The sequence below is a fragment of the Somniosus microcephalus genome, chromosome 25 (assembly GCF_052327205.1).
Source record: "Somniosus microcephalus isolate GS21.2 chromosome 25, FLI_Smic_1.0, whole genome shotgun sequence".
In the NCBI taxonomy this organism is placed as follows: Eukaryota; Metazoa; Chordata; class Chondrichthyes; order Squaliformes; family Somniosidae; genus Somniosus; species Somniosus microcephalus.
The window spans coordinates 27840931-27855702 of record NC_141011.1 but is presented as its reverse complement, the minus strand read 5'-3'; the positions used below and the strand labels follow the sequence as shown (position 1 = coordinate 27855702).

General features: G+C 44.1%; 2 protein-coding genes across 3 annotated transcripts in view; one reads left to right on the top strand and one right to left on the bottom strand.

Moving 5' to 3' along the window:
- Window positions 1-2268: 2268 nt before the first annotated feature.
- On the bottom strand, window positions 2269-14677 carry ppcs (phosphopantothenoylcysteine synthetase). Its single transcript, XM_085966958.1, has 3 exons — window positions 14146-14677; window positions 3775-3878; window positions 2269-3491 (listed from the first exon to the last, which is right to left on the bottom strand). Exons 1-3 carry the CDS (start codon window positions 14675-14677, stop codon window positions 3159-3161), a joined length of 969 nt encoding a protein of 322 aa, XP_085823084.1. The 3' UTR covers window positions 2269-3158.
- The window catches only part of zmynd12 (zinc finger, MYND-type containing 12), a 39092-nt gene continuing 38968 nt past the window's right edge, over window positions 14649-14772 (top strand). For both annotated transcript variants that reach the window (XM_085966955.1, XM_085966956.1), the window contains exon 1: window positions 14649-14740. The gene's annotated coding sequence lies outside the window, so the exon portion shown is untranslated. The remainder of the gene's footprint in view (window positions 14741-14772) is intronic.

The following is a 14772-nucleotide window of genomic DNA, read 5'->3' as shown; positions in this document are numbered from 1 at the left end:
GTTGGTAACGCAGAAGTACTGATTCGCGGACTTACAATGTAATTACAAGCTATTAAATTATATTTACACAAGTTAAGGATGGTGGTGTACAATCACCTTTAACCCCAAACATAATGCTCACTACATTAGGAGCTGCAGCCTATAAATTACTTTGTGATAGTGTATGAACAACACTTTGCTATCATTCAACCTCAGTCTGCTGTTTTAATGGAGACACCAACCTGGTTCAGCGCCTCCATCAAAATAGAGGACAAATTTAGTATGTGTAATAACGCAGGGTAATTGCCAGGCCTTGCATATTTCTCTGCTTTGTTATTGCTGGTAAGCGGAGTGATTATTTTCTTCTTAATTCTGAATGCTGCGGGAATGCATCATTGGTGCAGAAATGAACTGTGCCGCAGAATGATGGGCATTCCCAAGCAAATTGCCACAAAGACATCTGTGCAGCTGTGTGAAGGAGAAAGATGATGTCACCATTTACTGTTCTTAAAATTGAGCAATAATTGCTGTTCGTTGAGAGTTGTTACTATCCAGCTTTTTTGCTGGCGATGCGGATTGCTGTACTGAGTGACTGCTTTGTGGAGTTGCTAATGCAAACTGAAAATGCTTCATGTCCCAATAATCTGCCCTCATTATAAAGAAAGAACAGAAAACTTCCTTTATTTAATTATATAGAGAATTAAGTAAGAGTGATTAGAACACAGTAATAAGTGGTTCAAATTATACCCTAACCTTTGAAAGTGAAGCTCATGAAGTTTGTTAATCCACAATCTTGAAATCAATAGTTGGAGGGGGACAGCTGTGCCCAGACTTGTCTTCACCTTGAATCAACACACTTTCCAGTAGGAGTCGTTAGATAGCGATAAGGAGCAGAAACCTTCATTAGTTTTTACCCTCTTAAGCCAGGGGTATTGTAGTATCCCATCTGGCATCCTGGCTGAGACCAACTTCTCAACACCAGTCAGGAGCATGGAGGAGTACACGGTGGCTGGCGGGTACGCCTTTTCGGGCTGGAGTGTATAGTGCACGTCGGTAATTTTTTTTAGTAAGTTTCCTTTTTTTTTACAGTTTCTCATTAGTTGTGTTTCTCTTTTTAAAAAAAAAAAAAGGGCACTTTATTTGGATTTTTGTTTGACATTGGGGCAACTCTGTCTCCTTATGGGTTTATTTAGAAAAGTCACACATATTTTACCAACTAAGTTATCATGAAGGCTTAAAAGACACTCATTCCTACCAATATAGAGGTCTAAATGTGAGTCCTTAAGTTAGAAATTATAGTCTGTTAACTCATTTAATTACATGGCCTTGCATTAACTACAGAAAATTAAATTTACCATGTTTACAGCACCACTCTATATAACAAAACCAACATTTTGAACAGTAAGAAGCAGTTTATATTTGAGAATAATCTTTGTTAGGTAATGTATAAAGTTCAAATGTCAGCAAATTCCCACCCTGAATCCTAAAATCAAATTGATCCCTTTGCTAAAAATCTTAAATTCTTGGCCCTGTACACTATTGCTAGTTAAAATTGCCCTCCTATGTTCATTGGTTTCACCTAAGCTTGCACATGAAGGGGTAGTAGTATTTCTCCAGCAGTAAACTTTATTGTCCTGTTGGTGCAGTGGTAAATGCACGGAGCCATAACGACCAGGAGGAAGGTCACAAGTTCAACCACTGCTCAATTCTGATCTAGACCTGTGGTTCTCAAACTGCAGTCCGTAGACCCCTGAGGGTCTGCAAAATGTGTGCAGCGCCTAGGAGGGGAGATGCCGGAAGGTAATAAACCCATTTAGAATCAATCCCCAAATTATTGTTTACCAACAAAATAGCTTTCCTAGTTGTCTAGGCTAAAAAAAAATACATACCTTCAGATTGCAGTTTTAATCTGAGGGGTATGGCTAAAAGTTTAATTAGTTCACAAGTCTCTTCCCTGGTTAAAATGCTATGCAATTTTACAAGGAAGGAAAACAGACCAACTCTGCTAACCCACTAGACAAACCCTCTTTACAACAGGTCACAGTATTATAATTTAAATGGGAGGGGGGGGCGGGCTTTGTGATAACTAATCCATTTGAAAAGGGGTCCTACAACCAAAAAAGTTTGAGACATATAGCCCAGAAAGTGGCAGGGTCAATTTCTGACCTGTGCTAAGTTTCCTTACTCAGCCAGGGCAGCACTGGCAATGTTATAATTGATTTCATAATGAAAGTGTGGGCAAGTAAAGGATTGGACTTGGCTACCAACATTCACTTTTTAGGCTCACAGCAAGAATCAGCCCCTATAGGAGAGGAAGGAAGAAAGGCAATGAATATGTAGGGATGGTTTAATCCCACCCTACTGAATTGAATGAACATTTACTACAACTAGGTGTCTTATCCTGTAAATGTACTGAGGTGGAGTGGTAGTATCTGATTACCAAAGGAGGGAAATTACAAATGGCAAAGAAGAATGAATGTACATCATTGTATTTTATTTCAAGTTAGGATCAAGATATCGTATTCAATCAGTGATCTCTACAACTTTCTCTGGCATATATTTGTGAAACCTATCACTCAAGATTTGTGCTAGAAAATTCTGCTCTAGTTTGTTCACAGCTTGTATTATCCAGTGAATTCACCAACTATATTGATAAAATAGTTTTGGCCTATTCCAATAATACTGCAGTATTTTTACCCCACCCAGAGCCAGGAAATATCACAAAGTAAAAACTGCCAGCTGCAATTATTTAATCCTTCAACCACCTGCACCAGAAACTGTTTCAAAAGACACCCAGAGATTGAATAAATAAATAATCACACTATGCCAAGTGCCATCACTGATAATGTTGGTGCCTTTGACAGTCATGGAAAAGTTCTGCTTATTTCCCATTACATGTCGCAGAGCTCCATGTTGCCTTTTATCAGTCCATTGCTGGCTCAAGGAGGAAGTTTGAATGCAGTCAGAAGCTGAGTTTTAGATTTGGCCTGGACTACATATATTCGTGCTTTTTTAAAAAAAACCTTTATTAAGCAGAATGCCAGATCTCCCAGCTGGCATTGTTCACACTTGCAAGGTTTCATTTTTTTTTATTTTTAAAGTAACATTCCAACAGATCATATTCCTTTGTCATACAATTATTCCTCAGTAACTCATCTCAAATCATGAGAAATACTTATTTATTCAGGATTGTTGCTCTTTTCTATAAAATTAGTGTGGCATTCACTCAAGTGTTTCACAATCTTATCTTCGATTTCACAGTGTTGCTTCACTTCATTCTCTGAAAGCGCCAGGTCAATCTGAGAGTCCTTGGTTACTATGACAACAAACACCCTCCGCGTTTCAAGGGCATTGGCAACCACAACCTGATGTCTGTACTTTGCTAAAGCTTTACGTGCTCGGGCAACCAGCTGCGAGGGATCAGTCTCCAACTTGAAGGATGTGACAAACGCATGAGGAGCCCAGTCCTTCACAAGAGGGGCAAGCATCTTGGGAACCATCTGCATAGTTAGCTAAAAAAAAAAATTCTGATATTCAGAAAGCTTACAGCATATATGCATACATTTACAACCCTTTCCCGAAGAACACCCATTGTGTTTTAGCATTAAAAAAAAAACTTAACTTTACATTTTTTTTAAAAAAAAGGCAGTCCCAACTGGAAATGGAAAATTGCACAAATTTAAACCAAACTAACAGTTTTACCCAGAGGGCATGGGGAAGAGAGGACTTCCCACTCATGGTTAAACAAAACATCCCTCAACACTGCTCGCCAAGGGGAGTCTGCCGCTTGCTCACCTGCAGAGGGCTAACACCCGACTGGATTTTGTGTTCTGGCATCTCAGAGGCAGGAATGAAGAAATCAGATACGGCTGCTGCGAGGTAGAACATGGCTTTTGGTCCTGCAGAACAAAACAAACAGTTACAAATGACTTGCTTTATAATACTATGCCCGGTAGATATAAAAAAGGTACACCACGTACTTAAGTTATCCAATAGACGCTCCTGTCTAGTGAGTAATCAGACTTGTAAATCCTAGTATCGAGCACAGTAGTGTAGAAATTATTCTTCATTCTACTGAATAAACAGAACTAATTATGTAACACAGTTACTAACATTTGTTCTCTGCCCACCCCTCTTTTTCAGAATCAGCCCACCCCACCTCTACCGACATCAAATACTGAAATTTAAATAGCGAAGTAAAAAGTTTCAATCATTTCTGGCTAGAATGAACTGGACACCACACGGACTGCAGCAGTTCAAGGCAGCAGCTTACCACCATCTTCTCAAGGGCAATTAGGAATGGGCAATAAATTGTGGTGGTTGAAGGTCAATCATCACAGCCCCAGGACATCGCGGCAGGTGTTCCTCAGGGCAGTGTCCTAGGCCCAACTATCTTCAGCTGCTTCATCAATGACCTTCCCTCCAACATAAGGTCAGAAATGGGGATGTTCGCTGATGATGTACAGTGTTCAGCGCCATTCACAACTCCTCAGATAATGAAGCAGTCCATGCCCGCATGCAACAAGACCTGGATGATGTTCAGGCTTGGGCTAAGTGGCAGGTAACATTCGCGCCACACAAGTGCCAGGCAATGATTGTATCGCTAACAAGCGAGAGTCTAACCACCTCCCCTTGATATTCAACAGCATTACCATCGCCGAATCCCCCACCATCAGCTGGATGAGTGCAGCTCCAACAACACTCAAGAAGTTCAACACCATCCAGGACAAAGCAGCCCGCTTGATTGGCACCCCATCCACCACCTGAAACATTCACTCCCTCCACCACCGGCGTACCGTGGCTGCAGTGTGTACCATCTACAAGATGCACTGCAGCAACTCGCTAAGGCTTCTTCAGCAGCACCTCCCAAACCCGCGGCCTCTTCCACCATGAAGGACAAGAGCAGCAGGCGCATAGGAACATCACCTCAAAGTTCCCCTCAAGTCACACACCATCCTGACTTGGAAGTATATCGCCGATCCTTCATTGTCGCTGGGTCAAAATCCTGGAACTCCCTAACACCACTGAGGGAGTACCTTCACTACACGGACCGCAGCGGTTCAAGAAGGTGGCTCACCACCACCTTCTCAAGGACAATTAGGGATGGGCAATAAAGGCTGGCCTTGCCAGCGACGCCCACTTCCCATAAATGAATTTAAAAAATGCTGGCCTTGCCAGCAACATCCACATGCCATGAATGAATAAAAAAGTGACGCATTAAAATAACATTGCATCTGCTAATGAGGCAAAATGTATTTTCACCTATAATGAATACCTTATGAAAGTTAATTTCTCAGTTTATGTAATTGTGTGCAGAACGCAATACTCCATATGCAAATCTGAATATAGCAAACAGCTTTCAGCTAAACAGTCATCTAATTTTGACCAGGCTGCATTTTTTTGAAGTACCATTATCCTCTGGAAAATGCCTTAAGACAATTCACCAGGTTTTAAATAAGGTTTAATGGCAGTCACCAGCTGGTCGATGACAATATTAATAGCCTGCAAACCTAAACCTCACAATGCAAAATTTCCACCACCCTGAGAGTTGTTACAGGAACCAGGCATGTCCAAAAAAACTTCTTTAAACATTACCCTATAGTATGTTAGCTCTGGCTCAGTAGTAGAAAGACTTGCATTTCTATAGCACCTTTCACAACTACAGGACGTCCCAAAGCACTTTACAGCCAATTAAGTACTTTTGAAGTGTAGTCACTGTTGTAATGTAGGAAAACGCAGCAGCCAATTTGCGCACAGTTACCAATTGAGCACACTCATCTCCGAGTCAGAAGGTTGTGTGTTTAAGTCCCATTCCAGGAGCACAAAATCTTGGTTGACACTCCAGTGCAGTACTGAGGGGATGCTGCACTATCAGAGGCGCTGTCTTTCAGACAAGGCGATAAACAGAGGTCCCACCTGCCCCCTCAGGTGGATGTAAAATATTCCATGCAATACTTCGACGAAGAGCTGTTGAGTTCACCCTGGTGTCCTGGCCAATTATTTATCCCTCAACTAACATGACTAAAAAAATTATTGTCATTGTCACATTGCTGTTTGTGGGACCTTGCTGTGCGCAAATTGGCTGCCACATTTCAACAGTAACTGCACTTCAAAAGTACTTAATTGGCTGTAAAGTGCTTTGGGGTGTTCTGAGGTCATGAAAGGTGCTTATAAATACAAGTCTCTTTCATAGGGAAGACAAACAGTTGTAACAGCTTAGTAGGGGAAGCTGACACAAAACATAAGGGGGTTTGTCAAGGGTCAGAAATTAGATGCATGATTCCTTGCATATAGAAGCCACTAACAGCTGTTGAAGTTTTGCGAAACATTTCTTTGCAAAACACTCAAAAGGCAGAAATATATTTCACATCAAAATACAACACCTCAACAGAAAAACTTCATGTCCTTTGTACCTCCTGACGATTGATACGCAGTTGCACTTCCTCCCCCGGTATAAATATAGTGCACTGGGAGACTTGTATTGAAAAATTACACATTAGCCAATATAATTTAATGCTTAATGCACTTTTAATCCAACACCTCAAATTGTCCCAATCCCATTAGGTTTGTATCCACCAGCACTACAAATCTCAAACCATACTCTGGACAACCCAAACCTCTCTCCTCCTTTAAGACGATCCTCAAAACCGCTCTCTTTGACCAAGCTTTTGGTCACCTGTTTCAATATCTCCTTATTTGGCTCAGTGTCAAATTTTGTTTGATGACGCTCCTGTGAAGCGCCTTGGGATGTTTTACCATGTTAAAGGCACTATATAAATGCAAATTGTTGAAGGACAGAATCATAATTGTGCTGCTGGCTGTTTTCCACAGTTCCAGAAGATGAGGAAAGCCCATCCACAGAGAACCTACATCTCCCTCAATGTTTATTAAATTATTCCAATGTTTTTTACACTACCCAGAAGTCCATCCCACTTATTAAGCACTATGTGTGTGAAGAATCTTATTGACATCAGTCCTAAATTTGCCTTTAATAAACTTGAATTTGTGGCCTTTGCCGTACTATCACAGTTTAGTTTGCACTGGTGTTCAGATTTACCCTTTCTACCCTCCTTTTAAGGCTCCAGTATTTCCTTGTAACTCAATCCACTGATACACACCGGGAAAGCTAGTATCAGTAATGGTGTCATACCCATCTGGTTCACTAATGTCCTTTAGGGAAGGAAATCTGCCGTCCTTACCTGGTCTGGCCTATATGTGACTCCAGACCCACAGCAATGTGGTTGACTCTTAACTGCCCTCTGAAATGGCCACTCAGTTGTACCAAACTGCTACAAAGAAGTACTAAGAATAAAACCAGACGGACCACCCAGCATCGACTTAGGCACCAGACAAGACAAAGGCACACCCAGCCCAGTCCACCCTGCAAAATCCTGCTCACTAACAGCTGGGCTATCCCACAAACTAGTCAAGCAACAGCCTGCCATAGTCATTCTCTCAGAATCATACCTTTCAGCCAACGTCCCAAACTTCTCCATCAACATCCCTGGGTATGTTCTGTCCCACCTGTGGCAGCATAGTGGGAGGAGAGTGTGGCCCTGGGAGTCCTCAACATTGACTCCGGACACCATGAAGTCTCATGGCATCAGGTCAAACATAGGCAAGGAAACCTCCTGCTGATTACCACCTACCGCTCTCTCTCAGCTAATGAATCCATACTCCTCCATGTTTAACACCACTTCAAAGAAACACCGAGGGCAGCAAGGTCCTTCAATGTCCATCATCAAGAGTGGCTCAGTAGCACCACTACTGACCGAGCTACATAACAAGAAATAGGAGTAAGAGTAGGTCATTCGGCCCCTCGAGCCTGCTCCGCCATTCAATAAGATCATGGCTGATCTTCTACCTCAACTCCACTTTCCTGCCCTGTCCCCATATCCCTTGATTCCCTTAATATCCAAAAATCTATCGATCTCTGTCTTGAATATACTCAACGACTGAGCCTCCACAGCCCTCTGGGGTAGAGAATTCCAAAGATTCACCACCCTCTGAGTGAAGAAATTTCTCCTCATCTCGGTCCTAAATGGCCGACCCCTTATTCGGAGACTGTGACCCCTGGTTCTAGACTCCCCAGCCAGGGGAAACATCTTCCCTGCATCTACCCTGTCAAGCCCTGTAAGGATTTTGTATGTTTCAATGAGATCACCTCTCATTCTTCTAAACTCGAGAGAATATATACCTAGTCTACTCAATCTCGCCTCATAGGACAATCCCCCCATCCCAGGAATCAGTCTGGTGAACCTTCGTTGCACTCCCTCTGTGGCAAGTATATCCTTCCTTAGGTAAGGAGACCAAAACTGTACTCAATACTCCAGGTGTGGTCTCACCAGGGCCCTATATAATTGCAGTAAGACATCTTTACTCTTATACTCAAATCCTCTTGTAATAAAGGCCAACATACCATTTCCTTTCCTAATTGTTTGCTGTACCTGCATGTTAACTTTCAGCAATTCGTGTACAAGGACACCCAGGTCCCTCTGAACACCAACATTTCCCAATCTCTCACCTTTTAAAAATACTCTGCTTTTCTATTTTTCCTACCAAAGTGGATAACTTCACATTTCTCCACATTATATTCCATTTGCCATGTTCTTGCCCACTCACTTAGCCTGCCTATATCCCCTTGAAGCCTCTTTGCATCCTCCTCACAACTTACATTCCCACCCAGCTTTGTATCATCAGCAAACTTGGATATATTACATTTGGTCCCCTCATCCAAATCATTGATGTAGATTGTGAATAGCTGAGGCCCACGCATTGATCCTTGCGGTACCCCACTAGTTACAGCCTGCCAACCCAAAAATGACCCGATTATCCCTACTCTCTGCTTTCTGTCCGTTAACCAATCCTCAATCCATATTACCCCCAATCCCATGAGCCCTAATTTTGTTTAATAACCTCTTGTGTGGCACCTAATCGAATGCCTTCTGAAAATCCAAATATATTACATCCACTGGTTCCCCCTTATCCTGCTAGTTACAACCTCAAAAAACTCTAACAGGTTTGTCAAACATGACTTCCCTTTCATAAATCAGTGTTGACTCTGCCCACTCCTATTATTATTTTCTAAGTGCCCTGTTACCACGTCCTTAATAATAGATTCTAGCATTTTCTCTACTACTGATGTCAGGCTAACTGGTCTATAGTTCCCCGTTTTCTCTCTCCCTCCTTTCTTACATTTGTTACCTTCCAATCCGCGGGAACCATTCTAAAATCTATGGAACTTTGGAAGAGGACAACCAATGCATCCACTACCTCGATAGCCACCTCTTCTAAAACTTTAGGATGTAGGCCATCAGGTCCAGGGGATTTATCGGCTTTCAGTTCCATTAATTTCTCCAATACTATTTTTTTACTAATACTAATTTCTTTTAATTCCTCATTCTCGCTCGACCCTTGGTTCTCAAGCTTTTTGCGTATTTGTTTAATTTCTCTGCCATTTCCTTATTCCCCATTATAATTTCTCCTGTCTCAGCCTGTAAGTGACCCATATTTACTTTCGCTAATCTTTTCCTTTTTACATACCTTGTAAGGTTCAAAAATTTCTGCACAACCCCAAAACGGAAGAATAACCTTATTTAAAACGACTTTTGGACCATCACAGAAGAAATCTGTAAAAAGGATAAAATGTATGGTTGGGCCTAACAGAAGAATTCAAAGAGTTAAATTACACATTTTCCTCAAGTGTAAGGAAGAGATTTTGGACTGTCTTACGGAATTATTGGGCCGAAGGGATTTAAAATAAAAATCCCAGGAAGATTTGGCTGGTTTAAAAGACATGTTCAGGCTTGCAAAAGGCTGTGACACAGGGGAGGTGGGGTGGGGCCCCCGAGTTTGGATATTGGACAGTCTGGGAATGTCCTGGGCCACCCCAGCTTTACATAAGGACAATAGAACCTGTTCCCGCCAAATTTCGCAGAGCCAAGGTACATGAATAAAACAGTACCTACCCCCAGCAGCAACACAAAGGAAAGAACATAGCCCTACAGGATACAACAACTAAAGCAGCAGTCCAAAACCAAAGAGATTGACAAACGTTTTGCATTTTTAAAAACTAGTTTCAGGGCAATCCCGAAACCAGTTAAAGGCCGATTAAGAGTTAGATGGGCCATCCCCGAAGCTCGTTAAAGTTTTAAAACACGTTAAAAATAACGAGCCCGCCAAATTTAACAAAGAAACCTGAGATTTGGCGGTCAGATAAGCCAGGCCCCAAATTAGTATAATTGAGGCCTGCCTTTTCAGTTAAACAGTCAGTTTGAGTTCAGTTCAGCCAGCGAGAGTTCAAGTTCGAGTACAGTTCAACGGATCACCAAGACCAAATCGGAGACTTGAAGGAAGAAAGAAGAAACGGAGGTCGCAGCAACCAAAGGCCTACAGAAACCACCAACCACCAATATTACCACCAACCAGGTAATATTGGGCCACCGCGACCAACGAGAAATTGACCGCCGAAAAACTCACAAACCAAAGACTTGTTTCCACTCTACAGGCTAGTCTGACTTACCCCTGGGTAAGATTTGGACACAAAAGACCCTAAAACTAGCCCTAACCAAAGAAAATTGGGTACTCACCTGATACATCCAACAGCGCGACTAACCACATCAGCGGACCAACCCAAACTGAAGACCCAACGCAGGTGCAGTCTTCTACCACGTCCAGGGTACGGCAGGCCCCAACCGCCACAACTAAGGAGAACCCCAAAATCGCGAACCTCTACAATCGGTCAAGAAAGTCGTTGGTGAGCATTTCCTGGTCCTCTGGATTCCAGCCTAGCTAGTGTAGTGGAGTTGGGAGGGTAAGGGATTTTGTATATTGTAATTCTCCCTCGCTTATTCCGAGTGTTCCCCACCCTTTTAGAGTATAAGTTTTATTGTATTGTATATTTTTCATGTCTCAAAATAAAGATCTGAATTCTTTTGACTAACCCAGGTGTCTGTTGCAAGTTTATTACAACCCCCAAATAAGTCCAAAGTCTAGAACAAAAGGGAGTGGGAGCGATTCGAACCGCTTAAAGGAGTCAAAGGTGAAGCTGACAAACAACCCACACACCACCCCTTACAACCTATAGAAGCTTTTACAGCCTAATTTTATGTCTCTCGCTAGTTTACGCTCATATTCTATTTTCCCTTTATCAATTTCTTGGTCCTCCTTTGCTGAATTCTAAAATCCTCCCAATCCTCAGGCTTACTACTCCTTTTGGCAACATTATAAGCCTCTTCCTTTAATCTAATACTATCTTTAATTTCTCTTGTTAGCCACGGTTGGACCATTTTTCCCCGTGGTGTTTTTATTCCTGAAGCTGGCCGAGTCCTGAAGGACATCGCTGCCAAACTGTTTTGCAGTAGGTGGTGAGAGCACCAACACTAGAGAAAAACCTACTTGACTTCGTCCTCACCAATCTACCTGTTGCAGATACATTTGTCCATGACAGTATTGGTAGCAGTGACCACCGCACAGTCATTGTGGAGACGAAGTCCCGTCTTCACACCGGAGACACCCTCCTTCGTGTTGTGAGGCACTACCACCGTGCCAAATGGGATAGATTCAGAACAGATCTAGCAGCTCAAAACTAGGCAACGATGAGGTGCCATGAGCCATCAGCAGTAGCAGAATTGTATTCCACCACAATCTGTAACCCCATGGTCCGGCATATCCCTCACTATCATTACCATCAAGCTAGGGGACCAATCCTGGTTCAATGAGGAGTGTAGAAGAGCATGCCAGGAGCCGCACCAAGAGTACCTAAAAATGAGGTGCCAACCTGGTGAAGCTCAACACAGGACTACATGCATGCTAAACAGCGGAAGCAGCATGCTATAGACAGAGCTAAGTGATCTCACAACCAACGGATCAGATCAAAGCTCTACAATCCTGCCACATCCAGAACAACTAACAGGAGGAGGAGGCTTCAGGAACATCCCCATCCTCAACGATGGTGGAGCCCAACACAAGTGCAAAAGATAAGGCTGAAACGTTTGCAGCCATCTTCAGCCAGAAGCGCCAAGTGGATGATCAATGCTCGGCCTTCTCCCGAGGTCCCCACCATCACAGAATCCAGTTTTCAGCCAATTTGATTCACTCCACGTGATATCAATAAATGGCCGAGCGCACTGGAAAGACGTGCTCCAGAACTAGCCACGCTATTCCAGTACAGCTACAACACTGGCATCTACCCGACAAAGTGGAAAATTGCCCAAGTATGTCCTGTCCACAAAAAGCAAGTTACACACCATCCTGACTTGAAATATATCGCAGTTCCTTCATCGTCGCTGGGTCAAAATCCTGGAACTCCCTCCCTAATAGCACTGTGGGAGTACAATAAATGCTGGCCTTGCCAGCGACGCCCACATCCCATGAATGAATAAAAAAACCAAGAGTTCAGTCTTGTGGCTTTTCTATGAGCTGCCTCCAGCTCCCTTGTTTCTTTCTCAGTGAGCAAAACTGGGCACATTATTCAAGGTACAGTATGATCACAGCACTATACCGTGACTGGGCTAATAACCCGATCTTTTTCAACTTTACCCTTACCTATTTCAACATCAATCATGGTGTGCATATGGCACCCACATATGTACCCTGTGTACAATAGTTTACACATCAGTTATCACTCTTCCTCCCAACAACTTGTATTTATATAGCGCCTTTAATGTAGTAAAACATCGAAAGGTGCTTCATAGGAGTGTTATCAAACAAAATTTGACACTAAGCCACATAATATTAGGATAGATGACCAAAAGCTTGGTCAGAGGTAGGTTTTAAGGAGTATCTTAAAGGAGGAATGAGGTGTGAAGTTGTTTAGGGAGGGAATTCCAGAGGTTCGGGCCTAGGCTGCTGAAAGCATGGCCACCAATGGTGGAGCGCTTGAAAAAGGGGATGCGCAAGAAACAAGAATTGGAGCAGAGGTCTTGGAGGATTGTAGGCAATATTCCCATTAAGTTGCACAGCCACGTAGTCAGCTGCAAAGTCACGCGCAGACCGCTCACCAGCTTTTCCATTGTAGATACCGCGCATGCACAAAAATGTGAATGGGCCGTGCATTGGGGAGGCAGGCCGCGCAGGAGGCAGTGCCAGGTTGGTAGGGCTGAAGGAGATTACAATCATAGGAAGGGGCAAGGCCATGGAGGGATTTGAAAACCAGAGCGGCAGCAGAGTTTTGGATGAGCTCAAGTTTATGGAGGGTGGAAGATGTTAGGCTGGCCAGGAGAGCGTTGGAATAGTCAAGTCTAGAGGTAACAATGGCATGGATGAGGGTTTCAGCAGCAGATGAGCTGAGGCAGGGGCAGAGTCAGGCAATGTTACGGAGGTGGAAATATGCGATCTTGGTGATGCTGCGAATATGTGGTCGGTAGCTCATCTGGGGGTCAAATATGACACAAGGTTGCGAACAGTCTGGTTCAGCCTCAGACAGTGGCCAGGTTGGAGTCGATGACTAGGGAACTGAGTTTGTGGCAGGGACCGAAGATATTGGCTTTGGTCTTCCCAATATTTAGCTGGATGCCAGTAACAGATTCTATTCAAAATATACAATACACATCTTGTCACCCCTGATCCTCTCTAACTTCTACCGCTGCACAATAGAGAGCATCCTGACAAACTGTATCACAGTATGGTATGGCAGCTGTAGCTACTATGACCGGAAAGCCCTGCAGCAGGTAGTCAAAACTGCCCAACGCATTACCGGCACCCGGCTACCGACCATAGAGCACATATACCAGAAACGCTGTCTACGGAGGTCACGGTCCATCATCAAAGATCCTACCCACCCCAGCCACAGTCTGTTCACCCTCCTGCCATCTGGGAGACGCTACAGATGCATTCGCACCCGTACGACCAGATTTAGGAACAGCTTCTTTCCCAGGGCTGTCATCCTACTGAACTCCACAAATAAACTCTAAAGCCTGCACATCTGCCAATGCACTTTATTATGGTTATGTTTATGTTAATGTATTACAAGCCAAATGTATGTTGAATGTTTAAATGTCTTAATCTAAATGTACACTCTCGGGAGCCGCAAGCCTACATTTCGTTGTACTGCACTTGTGCACTAACAATGACAATAAAAGTTGATTTGATTTGATTACATTTGAAAATTGCACTCTCAGTAACGGTGTCAACATTAAACGTGAGTATTTGTGATAATTTCCCTACCGATGGCGTTCAGCGCCTGAGCCGCCGCCCTCAGCAGGTACAGGTAGTCGGACAGGGTGTTGAATTCCACGGGTAGCAGCATGCCGGCCTCTCGCACGGCCATGTAGCGCTGCAGCACTGGAACGATGTCGGGCAGCGCCGCCTGGTCGGCTTCCACCCGCCAGCAGGTGGTCCTGACGTCCAGCACGGCCTTCAGCGCGTCCAGCATGTTGAGGCCGGAGTAGCGTCGGGAGAAAGGGTAGAGCGAGCGGTGGCGGTGAAGGAAAATCACGGCGTAGCCCAGGTCCAGGAAGTACTCGACCGACACGGCGCCGCGCCAGCCGCTGCTGAAGTTGTCCAAGAAGCGCACGGTCCGCGACTCCAGCGGCACTTTGGTGCCGCCCGAGGTCACCAGCACCACCCTACGGTCTTGCTTGGCGTGCCGCACCGTGAACTCGACCATAGCCTGCGCCGAGAGGTCCGCATTGGGCGGCGGCACGCAGTCCGAGAAAAAGCCGCTCCACTCCGACTCGCACTCCGCCGCCGCCGCCATAACAACTGGTCCCCTCTCAATTAGCGTCCGGGTCCCGATCCCGATCCGTCCACCCACTACGAGGTCCGCCCAGCATAAAGAATCGTTCTCAGCAC

What these genes read in the sequence shown, in the direction of transcription:
- ppcs (XM_085966958.1), bottom strand. Translation starts at nt 14,677, where the DNA reads ATGGCGGCGGCGGCGGAGTGCGAGTCGGAGTGGAGCGGCTTTTTCTCG. An exon ending in TCAGGCGCTGAACGCCATCG is followed by an intron (nt 3,879 to 14,145) that starts GTAGGGAAATTA and finishes TTTGTTCTGCAG; the next exon opens with GACCAAAAGCCATGTTCTAC. An exon ending in CGGGTGTTAGCCCTCTGCAG is followed by an intron (nt 3,492 to 3,774) that starts GTGAGCAAGCGG and finishes TTTTTTTTTTAG; the next exon opens with CTAACTATGCAGATGGTTCC.